This window comes from Megalobrama amblycephala, linkage group LG11, assembly GCF_018812025.1.
Source record: "Megalobrama amblycephala isolate DHTTF-2021 linkage group LG11, ASM1881202v1, whole genome shotgun sequence".
Classification (NCBI taxonomy): Eukaryota; Metazoa; Chordata; class Actinopteri; order Cypriniformes; family Xenocyprididae; genus Megalobrama; species Megalobrama amblycephala.
Window position 1 is genome coordinate 15,526,661 of NC_063054.1, and position 13,690 is coordinate 15,540,350.

General features: G+C 35.8%; 2 protein-coding genes across 7 annotated transcripts in view; one reads left to right on the forward strand and one right to left on the reverse strand.

The window, feature by feature from the left end:
* lgals8a (galectin 8a) overlaps window positions 1-13,690 on the forward strand; it is a 41,951-nt gene that overhangs the window by 18,958 nt on the left and 9,303 nt on the right. For 2 of the 3 annotated variants that reach the window (XR_007186988.1, XR_007186989.1), the window contains one exon: window positions 4,759-4,906. Coding sequence is in view for 1 of the 3 variants with exons in the window: in XM_048206306.1 (XP_048062263.1) it covers window positions 4,759-4,789 (31 nt within the window). In the remaining 2 variants the exon portion in view is untranslated. Of the gene's footprint in view, window positions 1-4,758; window positions 5,145-13,690 lie in introns of those variants that run through there. The other variant, XM_048206306.1, reaches the window with a different exon arrangement.
* Window positions 1-13,690, reverse strand: part of zdhhc14 (zinc finger DHHC-type palmitoyltransferase 14) — a 32,292-nt gene that overhangs the window by 3,819 nt on the left and 14,783 nt on the right. For all 4 annotated transcript variants that reach the window (XM_048206302.1, XM_048206301.1, XM_048206303.1 and 1 more), the window contains 4 exons: window positions 10,240-10,288; window positions 8,003-8,105; window positions 4,640-4,749; window positions 1,303-1,405 (listed from right to left, as the gene is read on the reverse strand). In XM_048206302.1, the coding sequence (XP_048062259.1) occupies window positions 1,303-1,405; window positions 4,640-4,749; window positions 8,003-8,105; window positions 10,240-10,288 (365 nt within the window). The remainder of the gene's footprint in view (window positions 1-1,302; window positions 1,406-4,639; window positions 4,750-8,002; window positions 8,106-10,239; window positions 10,289-13,690) is intronic.

Here is a 13,690-nt window from a genome sequence, read left to right on the forward strand (position 1 = left end):
CCAGCAGTGACTGTAGGATTTTGAGATCTGTGTTTTCATACTGAGGACAACTGAGGGACTCAAACACAACTATTAAAAAAGCTTCAAACATTCACTGATGCTCCAGAAGGAAACACGATGCATTAAGAGTCGGGGTGTGAAAACTTGTGAACAGGATGAAGATGTCACAATTTTTCTTATTTTGTTTAAATATCATTGTTTTTCATTTAGTACTGCCCTTCGGATCCAACAGAAGATACTTGCATGTTTCCCGGCAGAAAAATTAAGTACAATTTACCTTGATATTTGAATTCAAAAGTTTTCACCCCTCGGCTCTTAATGCATCGTGTTTCCTTCTGGAGCATCAGTGAATGTTTGAACCTTTTTTAATAGTTGAGTTTGAGTCCCTCAATTGTCCTCAGTGTGAAAAGACGGATCTCAAAATCATATAGCCACTGCTGGAAAAGGGTTCAAATATGCAAAAATGCTTGAAAACTGATGAATCTGCAGGACCTGGAGGAATTTTCTGAAGAACAGAGCTTCAGTTTAACTGCTCAGGACAAACAAGAGACTCATGAACAACCAACACAAAACATAAAAACAGTCGTAGATCATCAGGTAACCACACACAGTATTGAGAATCAATGGTTCACATACTTATGAATGGGGTTATTTTAATAAATTCAGCTATTGTTTTGTCTTGTGAACTAAATGCAAACATCTTTTATGTAAAATATCTTACTCAGGACAGTACTAAACAAAAAATAACATGCATTTTTTATTATCCCTCTTTTTTTATTAAAATAATTCTCATTTTCACAGATTCTGCAAGGGGTTCACATACTTTTTCATATATATATATTATATATATATATATATATATATATATATATATATATATATATATATATATATATATATATATATATATATATGTATGTGTGTGTGAGAAATAAAAACATTTATTTTAAATTGTAATATTTCATGATTGTGAAATAAACAACAAATATGTTTAAAAAAAATTGTACTGACCACCAAACTTTTGAATAGTAGTGTATGTTTTAATTTGTTGAAAAATGAATATGAATTTTAGTGTGTCCCCGTTTAACAATTGTAGCACTCAGGCTGGGAATTTTGTGTAAAACATTTAATTCCTGACTTTCAGTGTGGTCTCAGACTTCTAGTCTCCACTATATATTTCAAATGCTGTGTGAAACCTTGAAGTGGTTTGAACATAAATGGTTCATTATAACGGCTGAAGTACAGCAGACTGGACGCAAACACACACACGCACGGTGAGAGGTCAGAGTAAGGCCGCCCTACCATGTGACTCTGGACTTGATTGGAGGGGCAGGCGCCGGTGCCATTTGTCTGGGCCACAGGCTGCGGGGTGTCTGGTAGGACAAAACCTCTTCTGTCAATCAAACTGCAAAGAGAAAGGAAGTGGATGATACATTCCAACTGTGAGTCAGTGGAACGTGGGTGAGGGAGGAGGACAGAAGAGGATCCGTGTGTGTGTGTGTGCGTGGAGTCCTCCTCCAACTCAACATGCCCACACACAGAGCAGATGGCAGCCAGTGATGCTGTGCCCACTTCTGCTTTGTGTTCCTGGCTCCATGAGAAACTCATTAATGGCGTGCGGAACTCTTGTGTGGGTGTATGTGCAGGTTTTGACGTCAGCAAGCCTCCTCACGCCACCATCTGAAGCGATTCAGGAACATTCCTCGGTTATCTCAGATATTCGCTCTTCCTGGAGTGAAAATGCTGATTGGTTTTTTGTCTCTCATATTTAAATGAATGAGTGAGAAACCTGCTGAGGTCACCAATCTTTTAACAAGATCAGCATGAATCCCTTGGCTGATACTGTGTCTGGATAATGATTTTCTAAGGAAGTTGATGAATATCTTACTTTGAAATGAACTTTTTTCTGTCGACTGGCAATTAAATTCTCTGATACAGAGATTTGAATGATGTAAAGAACACAAAGCTTTGTAGGGATGTAGAAAGGGCAATGTAGCACATTAATGCTACCATACTACTATTTTTGTAGTTAGATACTACTATTTTATTATTAGTGTTTAAATTGGATTGTATGAGGATGTTTTGTTTGGTATAATGTGCAGCACTTTGGGCAGCATTTATGCTGTTTTAAAGGGCTATATAAATAAACTTGACCTTGACCTTTTGCAATATGCAGTATGTTTCAAATAATTTATTTGTATCCATTTCTATATAGCTCAAACAGTAGAGCATGGCACCAAGGTCATGGGTTTAGTTCTGCATGAGCTGATAAAACATGTACCTTCAATGCAATGAAAGTCCCTTCACTCATTTAATTTTAAGTCCTTTCAAATTTAAATTCAAGTGAATTTAAGATTAAACTATGTTATTAAAGGGTTAGTTCTCCCACAAATTTAAATCGTGTCATTTATTACTCTCCCTCATGTCGTTCTACATCCTTAAGACCTTCGTTCATCTTTGGAACACAAATTAAGATATTTTTGATGAAATCCGATGGCTCAGGTGAGGCCTCTATTGCAGCAAGATAATTAACACTTTCAGATGCCCAGAAAGGTACTAAAAACCTTTTTTTGTGGCCTTTATTTGGAGAGGACAGTAGAGAGCAGACAGTAAAGCATTGGGCAGAGAGGGGGACAGGATCGGCAAAGGACCTCGAGACAGGAGTCAAACTCGGGTCACCGTGAACGCATTTGCACCATATGTCAGCGCACTAACCACTAGGCTATCGGCGCCGACCTAAAAACATATTTAGTACAGTTCATGTGAGTACAGTGGTTCAACCTTAATATTATAAAGCGACGAGAATACTTTTTGTGCACCAAAAAAAAGTAAATAATGACTTTTCAACAACATCTAGTGATGGGCGATTTCAAAACACTGCTTCAAAGCTTTACAAATCTTGTTGTTTCGGATAACTGGTTCGGATCGCCAAAGTCACGTGATTTCAGTAAACAAGGCTTTGTTATAAGTGTTTCGTAGTTTCAATAGTTCACGTGATCCGAACCATTGATTTGAAACAAAAGCTTCAAAGTAGTGTTTTGAAATCACCCATCAATAGATATTGCTTGAAAAGTCATTATTTTGTTTTTTTTTGGCGCACAAAAAGTATTCTCATCACTTCATAACATTAAGAATAAACCACTGTAGTCATATGGACTGTTTTAAATATGTTTTTGGTAGCTTTCTGGGCATTGAAAGTGTTAATTATCTTGCTGGCAATAGAGGCCTCACTGAGCCATCGGATTTTATAAAAAATATCTTAATTTGTGTTCTGAAGATGAACGAAGGTCTTACGGGTGTGGAACAACATGAGAGTTATTATGACATAATTTTCATTTTTGAGTGAACTAACCCTTTAAATTATTACTTTATATATTGCTCATCCTTAGCTATATTAGTTATTTTCATGATTTTAACTGGACGTCACAGAAACTTAAACATTCAACATATTTACGCAATAGAGTGCAACAGTTGGGTTCCAAAGGTAAAATCTCCATTCATTTTCTCCATAGGGAATGGAAAATGCAGAAAATAGCTGTTTAACAGTGGAATTTGTAGTGAAAAACTACATTACCCATGATGCTGTGCAGAAAATTTCACCAATCAGAGTCAAAACAAGCTAAATTCACCAAAAGATCTCTTTAGCCCCGCCCACTCCCATTAAGCCCTGCGAATGATGTAGAGTTGGTCTCCCTACGCTCTTAAAACACTTAAATATTTGTATAAGCATATTTTGCAATAAACTTAGAAATATATTGTTTTTATATAATCAACATTTTTAAATTAGTAGTTTTATATTTCTCCATTTTTAATTTGATTATGCTGTTTGCAAAGCTTCATGTGATTGTAGTTCTTTTCATCACTAAAGCCATGTACCTTTGTCTTTTTCTCAAATTTTTTAAATGCTTCAAATCAATGTTTGTTCACATCGTGGCTGGTTGGCTTGGTTAATGGCTTATAATACTTTAATGGAAGGCTTTTTTTAAAAATACCTATGGGAGAAATTAATTTAAAAAAATAGAGAACTAACACCGCTAAAAAAAGAGGGTGGGCACTGGTGCACTCTATATAGCAAACTACTGTTTGAAAAGTTTGTCACTGCATACTGTCAAACTTTAAAAAAAGTTAGCAAGCAGTATACAGTACACAGCAAAATCCCCCAGAGTTAAATCAACTCTGCTCAGAGAACATATGGTCCCTCTCTACAAAGAGTTAAAATAACACTGAAGCAGAGTAAAAATTAATGAGATAATATGCTGTTTGTGGAGTTGTTTATTCAGATATTGAGAGATTTAATGCATTTTATCTTCAGTTAATTTCATCTAAGCTTAACTTTCATCTAATCTCTTCAGTGATTATGCTTGTTAACAGCAGGTGTTCATCACTAATGCTCAATCATAACTTAAATAATCACTTAATTATCTCATTAATTTCAACTCTGTTTCAGTGTTACTTTAACAACTATATACAGAGAGGGACCATATGTAATCTAAGCAGAGTTGATTTAACTCTGGGGATTTTGCTGTGTATATACTGTTGACTATGAAGTAAACAGTATACTATATTCCATTTGAACAGACACTGACCATAAAAACAGGACAAAACTAAAAAAAAAAAATAGCATAGTTCTTGGATTCACCTCGGCGGTAGAGGTCCACACAGTGCAGCGCAGCAGTTGGTGATGAAGTTTCCGTAGCTGTAGGGGTTGTAGTTGCCTTTGCCTCGTTTGGATGACCATGAACCTTTGATCTGAAACAGTGATGTGACCGTTGAGAACTACAGTAGCTGAGAGGGACAAGCTGCCAACATCAGAGCAGACAGCAAGACACCGAGAGAGATGACAGGCAGCCTTAATCAACCCAGTGATAAACCAGGATGAGGATGGAAAGGAGTATATTTTGCTACGGTGAGAAATACCCACTGATCTTCAAAACCAAGTCTTTTGAAGTGCTTATTAATTGTCTTCCTGTAACTGCTCGTCAAACTCTCCCAGTGTCTCTTTTGATCTTGGTTCATAGTCTCTTACCCAGAGGGACAAATTTAAATAAACTTTGTATGCAGAGTCCAAAATTAACCTGTAGACGGGTAAATTTGAGAAAATGTACTGGAAATAATCTCTTAATGGCCATGAAAATATATGTTTGTCCATTTGAAAATGGAATTATCCGTTTAATTTATTAACAATAATTAGGATATATAGAAATTTGGGATCAATATGCACATTCCCAAATTTCTATATATCCAAATTATTGTTAATATGTAATTCATTATTTCCAGGAGCTTACTGCTTCTACCTTCAATTAAACTGCTAACAGTGATTGTAAATTAAATTGCCTAAATTATTACATTATTAGCAACTACATTCTCTAAATTGTAATGTTGACATGCATTCTCTGTAAAGCTGCTTTGAAACGATATGTATTGTGAAAAGCGTTATACAAATAAATGTGAATAGAATTTAATTGTTCCTTAATATTTATGATAAACAGAAAATGCATTTTATATACTGAACTGATATACAGTCTCCATCTTTCTTAAACTAAATCTGGCAAATAAATTTTCACATACAACACCATTCAAAAGTTTGGGGTCAGTAAGATGATTTTTTTTTTAAATATTTTTATTCAGCAAAAAAAACAAAACAAAAAAAACATGAAACTGATCAAAAATAAATGCTGTTCTTGTGAACTGTCTTTTCATTAAATAATCCTGAAAAAAAGTATCAGTTTCCATAAAAAAGGAAACGGAACAATGTTTTCAACGGTGATAATAATAAATGTTTTTTGAGCAGAAAATCAGCATATTAAAATGATTTCTGAAGGATTGTGTGACACTGAAGACTTGAGTAATGATGCTGAAAATTCAGCTTTGCATCACAGGAATAAATTACATTGTAAAATAAATTAAACTATATAACAGTTGTTTTACATTGTAATATTATTTCACAATATGACTCTTTTAACTGTTTGATCAAAAAAATGTAGCACTGCTGAACATAAGAGACTTATTAACAAAAAAAAAACATATCTTACCAACCCCAAACTTTTGAACACTAGCCTCTAAGTTGCCGCATGTAGTTCTGGAGAAAAAAAACAAAAAACCTTTATGGCAGATGTGGCATCCATACTACACAACTGCATACCTAATGAATGCACCTTGAGAAACATGTTCTTCATTAAATTAAGTATATACTCTGAAAGTATGCAATTGCAGATGCAGCCTATGCCTTAACGGGGTCAGGACATGAGAAATCAAATTTGCTTTGATCTTTTGTCAAATAAGAGGTCTTTGTGCCATTAAAACATTCAAGTTTCATAGCTTAAAATATCCTCCTCATTATAAACAAAGCATTTATTTAATCTAGCTCCAAAAACAGCTTGTTTGGATATTGTGGGATTTGTGATGTCACATGGGCAAATACATTTGCATATGACTGCCTCCAGAGCAAGACACCGACAAACAGATTTACATCATTGCACTACTGGCGTTCAGTCACTTGACGGCTGATATTTGCCTACATTGGATGTGAGCGTTGCGTCAAAAGCAAATAGAACCCATTATAAATCACTGACACTGTCCACACTGGATACAGTATCCAGATGCGCGTTCAGTTTCTGACTACTCTACATGCTTGAGACCGTCGACAACACAACAAATGGAAGAGTGAAACAACATTCGCTTTAAACATTCACTTTTTTTTCTTATTTCTGTACTGATTTAAAAGGATCACATAGAAGGATTATGTTTGTTCGGAGCATTTTGTTTTGTAAGGCTGGCCAGATTTTGAGCCCAATTTACACCCCAAAACGATCAGGGGGCGGAGCGTTTGCTTGTCGCAAACAATTTTTTGTCTAAAAATCCTCTATTGTGTCGTGTCATTATGATTATTTAACTGCTCCTGATCCGAGACGGAGCATCCCCAATCTCAAATTCAGACTCTTGATCGGGTTGCCTCTGATGCAATACCCGCGATAGCCAATGAGAGTGAGCAAGCGTCACCTACCGGATGTTGCATGCTTCTTTAGCTGAAACTTGGCAGCCACAAACATGCCTCAAAAGTGGAGTATTGAGAAAGAAGATCACCCATATTCTTTTTTTCTATTTTGTTTTTCATTATAAAGCAGAACACGTGGCAGGAGAGCCTGCAGACAACATCGATTGTCCTCCATTTGTTTTTCTTCTCAAGTCACGTTTGTGTCACTGTGAATTCGTTCCTGCAGTCAACAAGTGTGTGGTCTCACAGTCTGGTCAAATCATCCAGTGTGAGCGTTCAGAGGATTATAATGCTAAAAATTGGTTGAAACTGTCATTATGTCTGTGGTCTCCCACAGTTTTAAAATCAGTTTTAGTGATTTTAGTGTGTCCCAGGCCTAAACTTGGCACAGTGTAATGGAGATTTTGCAAAGAAACTTGTTGAAAGATGAAGCAGCCAACTGTATTGGATCTGACAGGAGCTGCATCAAACACTATAAGTAAATGATTTCATAATGCTTTGTCTGTAAATGACAGTTTTATATGGATAATGTGAAATAGCGAGTGGGCGTTGATACTGGTTTCCTATGCAATGACGTTAGCCAATCTTAACAGTGGCCTTTTACTGTCAAGCATTTAAGAAGCCGCCACTTAAAAACGAATCATTTTAGACAGAGGGTCAGAATGAAGGTTGAAAATAATGGTTTTTCTACACATATATTTGTTATTGTGTGTGTGTGTGTGCAAAAAATAAGTGAATCTAAAAAAAGTAAAATCCATGTCATTACCTCTTTAAATTTCTAATGTCACTTACATCCCACCAAAGGTAATTTGACTTGCATTTGCAGGCTTGGTAGGTGTTAATTTTGGACGCTGTTTGTATAACAGATTTTGTTTCCTGTCAAGTCATTATGATCAATGCAGTTCTGGGTGTATTATTATGAAACATGGACTATTATTTATTTTAAACATGTTTGATTAGTTAATGAATATTGAGATAAATCATAAAGAGTAAAAGAGAGGTACTCACATCTTCATTGGTGGTCTGATTGGAGCTGATCAGGTAGGTATGGAACCCCGACAGTCCCACGATGGACCAGACAGAGAAAAAGCACACCACCACTTCCAGAACAGTACAGCCATCAAGGAAAATAGACATCTATACATGTATTAAAACAACCACTGATTTTAAACGCTGACTCACAATTTCAGAAATGGACTCGCATTAAAGGACTCAAGTATGCTAGAAATACTTGGTCTGTACAGCATCATTCCACCACTGCAATCCAGACACCTGAATCGCATCTTTAAAATGCTGAAAGTGCGCTTGACTACACCACACTTCTGGACAGATGCCCGGTTATAGCTCTTTTCTTTGTCATTTGATGAATTTCTATTGATCATGGCAGCAGTGAATGAACAAAAAGTTTTATAGATAAAAAATTCTGTTAAGCATCTGCTTTCCACAATAAGGCTCATTGGTGATTAGCTTAATTTACACTACCATTCAAAAGCTTGGGGTCAGTAAGATTTTTAATGTTTTCGAAATATCACTGTTCTTTGTTGAAATATCAATGCTGCATTTGTTTGATCAAAAAGACAAGTAAAAACAATCAAATTGTGAAATATTATTTCTATTTAAACAACTGTTTTCTATTTCAATATATTTTATGATGTAATTTATTCCTGTGATGCAGTAATTTATGCTGATTTGATGCTCAAAAAAACATTTATATTTTCTATCAATGATGAAAACAGTTGCGTTGCTTAATATCTTTGTAAAAACTGAGATACATTTTTTTCTGTATTATTTAGTCTTATTATTTAATTATTATTATTATTATTATTTAAAAAAAAACAGCATTTATTTTAAATAGAAATCTTTTGTTGCATTATAAATGTTTTACAGTCACTTTTGATCAAAATAAATAAATAAATAAATAAATAAAAAACCTTACTGAGGCCAAACTTTTTAAACGGTACCGTTTTATATGACACAGTGCTGTTTTCAGAGAATAAATCTTGAACTAGATTAAAAGGTTTGTAAAGACAAACGTTTGGCTTGAGAATGCCTGACGAGAAAGTTAGAAGAACTTTTAAAGCTTGAAGTTTAGAGTAGTTATAAAGCTTATATTTTGTAGGTTTTGAAGACAATACAGTATGAGATAGATAGATAGATAGATAGATAGATAGATGATAGCTGGATGGATGGATGGATGGCGTGTTTTAGCATGTTGCTAACATGTTTTAACACCTTGATAACATGATTTAACACTTTGCTAGCAAATTTGACCATGTTGCTAACATGTTCCTAGCATGATTTAGCACAATGCTAGCATGATTTAGCACACTGTTCACATGAATTAACACATTGCTAGCATGTTTCTAGCATCAATTAGCACATACCATGTTTCAACATTTGCTAACATGAATTAGCACATTGTTAACGTTTTAACACGTTTACCTGAATTAACAAAATTGCTAGCATGTTTCTAGCATTAATTAACACACTGCTACCATGTTTCTCAAGCCAACATAATTAATTTGATTCGCAAATATTACATTCATTTTTATTTTTATTATATAGGTATATTTTATTTTTTATGCTTGTAAATATATTTTATGCTTAAAGCATAAATCTAACAAAATGTATATAGGCTTATGCTTAAAACAAGGGAAAAAAGAAACTTAATTCAAAAATATATTTCTGAAAAGAATTCTTTGCTTCACAACTAAACTTAGTTAAATTATATTTTAATTATTTTATTGAAAATCCAGACAAAGACACTGACTAAGAAAACAATTTGCAGTTGTACCCTGCAAAGCTTGTTTTTGCTGGCACTAGCATGTGTTGACTTTCTTGCTTATGAGAGTGAGTCTATCATGAAGCAATAAATGATGCATGACAAGCTAATAATTGACCGTGAGCAGGAAGCAGGTCTCACTAATGAACACGACAGCGAGACGACGTCCCCTCGCTAATACAAGTCACTGTTCTGCATATTTGCGCAGACAGAGAGAAGATCTTTGTCTCGCTGTTTTCCTTCTCAAGCCAATGTCAGATATGTAAAGACTTCCCACATACCTTATTTAATAACATATTTCTTTCCATTGAAAAGAGAGGGGTTCAGACGCATAGCAATGAAGATGTAGAGAAAGTCAGTGTGGGCTGCTTTTCCGCAATTGTGTTCTAGAGGTGTGAAAACCAGAAATAGACTCCTATTGCACAGCCTCTTCCCACACACACACACTTTAGTGAAAGGATATCTAGCAGGGCTGTCTTTGAGAGCACTAAGAAAGCCAGTCCTGTTGGATCCTGCAGGAAAAGCACTGGTTATGTAACAAAGAAAAGCTGTCACAGGAACATGAAACAAGTCTCGAATGAAAAAGCAGGCAACATATTGAGCAAAGTCACTGGAATAAGAAATTAACCAGCTGCTGTCTTACAAATGTCTGCAGACACTCTAAATCCTACAGTTTTATGGAATACCTAGATGCCACATTAGCAACTATCACTAATTAAAGGATTAGTTCACTTTCAAATAAAATTTCCTGATAATTTACTTACCCCCATGTCATCCAAGATGTTCATGTCTTTCTTTCTTCAGTCGAAAATAAATTAAGGTTTTTGATGAAAACATTCCAGGATTATTCTCTTTATAGTGGACTTCAATGTCCTCCAAACGGTTGAAGGTCAAAATTAGAGTTTCAGTGCGGCTTCAAAGGGCTTTACACGATACCAGACGAGGAATAAGGGTCTTATCTAGCGAAAATGATCGGCCATTTTCTAAAAAAAATGTAAATGTATATGCTTTATATAAACAAATGATCACCTTCCAAGTGGTTCCGCCAAAACCGCACTTACGTATTCTTCAAAAAGTTTACACTGTATGTCCTACGCCTTCCCTATTCTACTTACGGAATGAACGCAGCGCCAGTTCCATTTCATCAGAAAGACATGAACATCTTGGATAACGTGGGTGAGTAAATTATCAGGAAATTTTAATTTGAAAGTGAACTAATCCTTTAAGTAGAACCTAAATATATCTTTATAAGTAATTGTTTATAATTACTTCTGTCTTTGAAATTATGGTTAAAGTGTACTGCCAATTGTACTTACAGGCATTTATGGTAAACAAAAATATTCTTTAATATCACCGTTTCATATTTGAAATATTTGTCATCATATTTGAAATCTGTATCACTGTTGATATTTGAAATCCCAAACAAACACCTCCCTTCCCAAACAAATCCCTCCCTTCATTGCCACACCCCCAAAATACAAAAACATGCAATGCAAGAGTGGATGTCTCTTTATCATAGAAAAATAAAGCAAAGATGATGAAGAAATGATAAGTAAGAACAAAAAATTAACATACAGTACACATGAGTATATTACAAGCAAGAGTTAGTTGTTAGTCGCCAGCTATACACTCAACACTCAAAACTGTCCCGTTACTATAGCTAACATTACTGTGAAATATAGCAAAGCCAATGTTACAATGTGGAATCTAGATATTCCATATTGATGGCTTCTACCCACTTCTAGGGTTCTAGTTATGGAACTACTGTATGGAAACTGTGACTATTTGGATTATTTGCTTGTAGGTTCAAGATGACTGAGTAGACGAAAAGAAAACCGTTACAAAACATAATCTGCACAAACTCTGTATATATTGTTATTTTACTCTGAAATGTGCCAGATCACAATTCACAACACAAGTATGCACTGCATTTCTCAGCGCTGCCACAAGGGGCACAGCGGCCATTAGCATAAAGTGTCTTCTTTTATGGTCTTTTTTAGTCTGGCTATCACCAGACCAAGCTCAATTTAAAATTGAACATTGGTCTGGGGAGTTTGCTATGTATTTCCTACTGCACAAGAGGCGTGATCAACGAGCATTAGTCACGCAATTAGGATAGTCCTTCAACCAATCAGATCAACGATCCGGGTGACGTACTTTGCAGAGCAATGCGAAAACTCCAGACAGGTTTACCGTGTGTCTCAATCAGCTCCCTAGTTCAGGAGTCAGGGCACTGATCAGGGAATCAGCCACATTCACTTGCATGATATGCTGATTCACGACCTAGGGAACTAGGGAGCTGATTGAGACGCAGGGTTAGTTTGTATTGGTTTGTAGCATTGATCTGCGGTTTGCAGAAGCAGCAATGGCATCGAGCGATTTTTGCAGGCTGTGCAAAAAAAAAACATGAAAGTGAGTGGTATTTACACCCACTTGAGCAATTTGTTTGCTAACTAAAGAAGTCATTCAGCATCGTCGAGAGGTTAAAAGGCGACTCTGATACTGTTCTGGTTCAGTGTAAATGAATGCGGAATATAGCCGCCCTAAACTACGTCATTGTCATGACAACCAAAAAGAATTCCAGTCAGCTCAGGTGGCGCGAGATTCAAGAAGCAGGGAGACGAAATATATAGAGCAAATAATAAAAATATTGTCTACCATCAAGGGGCATTGAAGTAAAAGAGTCCTGTACTCACATTGTCAAGCAAACCACCAAAATAACAGCAGAGAATCAGTGTGTGTCATTAATCGCCGTTTGTAATCTTCCTATGAAGAGACTGTCGGATCAACGCTCTGCTACATTTCTCTCAGATAAAGTAAATGCTTAACACAATCGGCGTCAATGTAATTGTGCATTATTATATTGGAGTGACGGGTAGATCAGATAGAGTTTGAAAGCTGCTTGCCGTCGCTTCTCTATCATCATCGTGTTATACCCGCCAATAGCGAGCAAGGTGGATAAGCCAGTCTGTGATTGGTTCCTGCAAAAGTGTAACAGTGCAGCAGAAGTGAATGCACGGGTTTCCAGACTGAGTTGCCGAGCGAAATCAAATCGCCGGCAGATCAGGCTGGGTTTACCCAGACTAGGTCTTTTTCTCTTTCAGGCCAACTACTGTCATGACAAAGTTTGAAGCAGTTTGAAAGATTTTCTTCAAAATGTTGCTCCACAATGTCAGTAGTAGTTGGCCTGAAAGAGAAAATAGACCATAGATTTTACTTGAACACTTTATATAACTTGCCAACTTCAACAGCTTCTAGTTTCTTATAACTTGCCAACTTCAACAGCTTCTAGTTTCTCAAGATGTATTTAAGTCCTACTTAAGTGGGTCAGAAAGCACCGTTAAGTTCAACTAACTGCATTAATTATAAACTTTAACAATACATTTTAATCTAATTGCAATTAACACGCAATTAAGTGTCCAAAACTATTACATTCAGTTTGCACTTAAAGCTGCAGTCCGTAAGTTTTGCCTCTTTGTCACCTTTTCTGCTCAAAAACCTGCAATTGCAGTTATTTGCGGAATTATCATCTTTACGTGGGATGTGCATCAGCACGGCTCCTCGCGCAGATGAATCTAATGTTTTGAGAAGAATGTGTGGCTGTCAGTCACCAAACCAGTGGATACTGTACAGGTTCTTCGGAATCACAGATTGTAGTCTTGGAAGTATGACCAAAATAAGAATTTTCACCGGAAAATGTCATCTGAACAAGTAACAAATCTGCCACTTTTGTTCTGACCAACTGAAAAAAAAAAAAGCATTACCATAAAATCGTACTACCAATGGTGATTAAAGGTGCCCTCGAATTAAAAATTGAATTTATCTTGGCATAGTTAAATAACAAGAGTTCAGTACATGGAAATGACATACAGTGAGTCTCAAACTCCATTGTTTCCTCCTTCTTATATAAATCT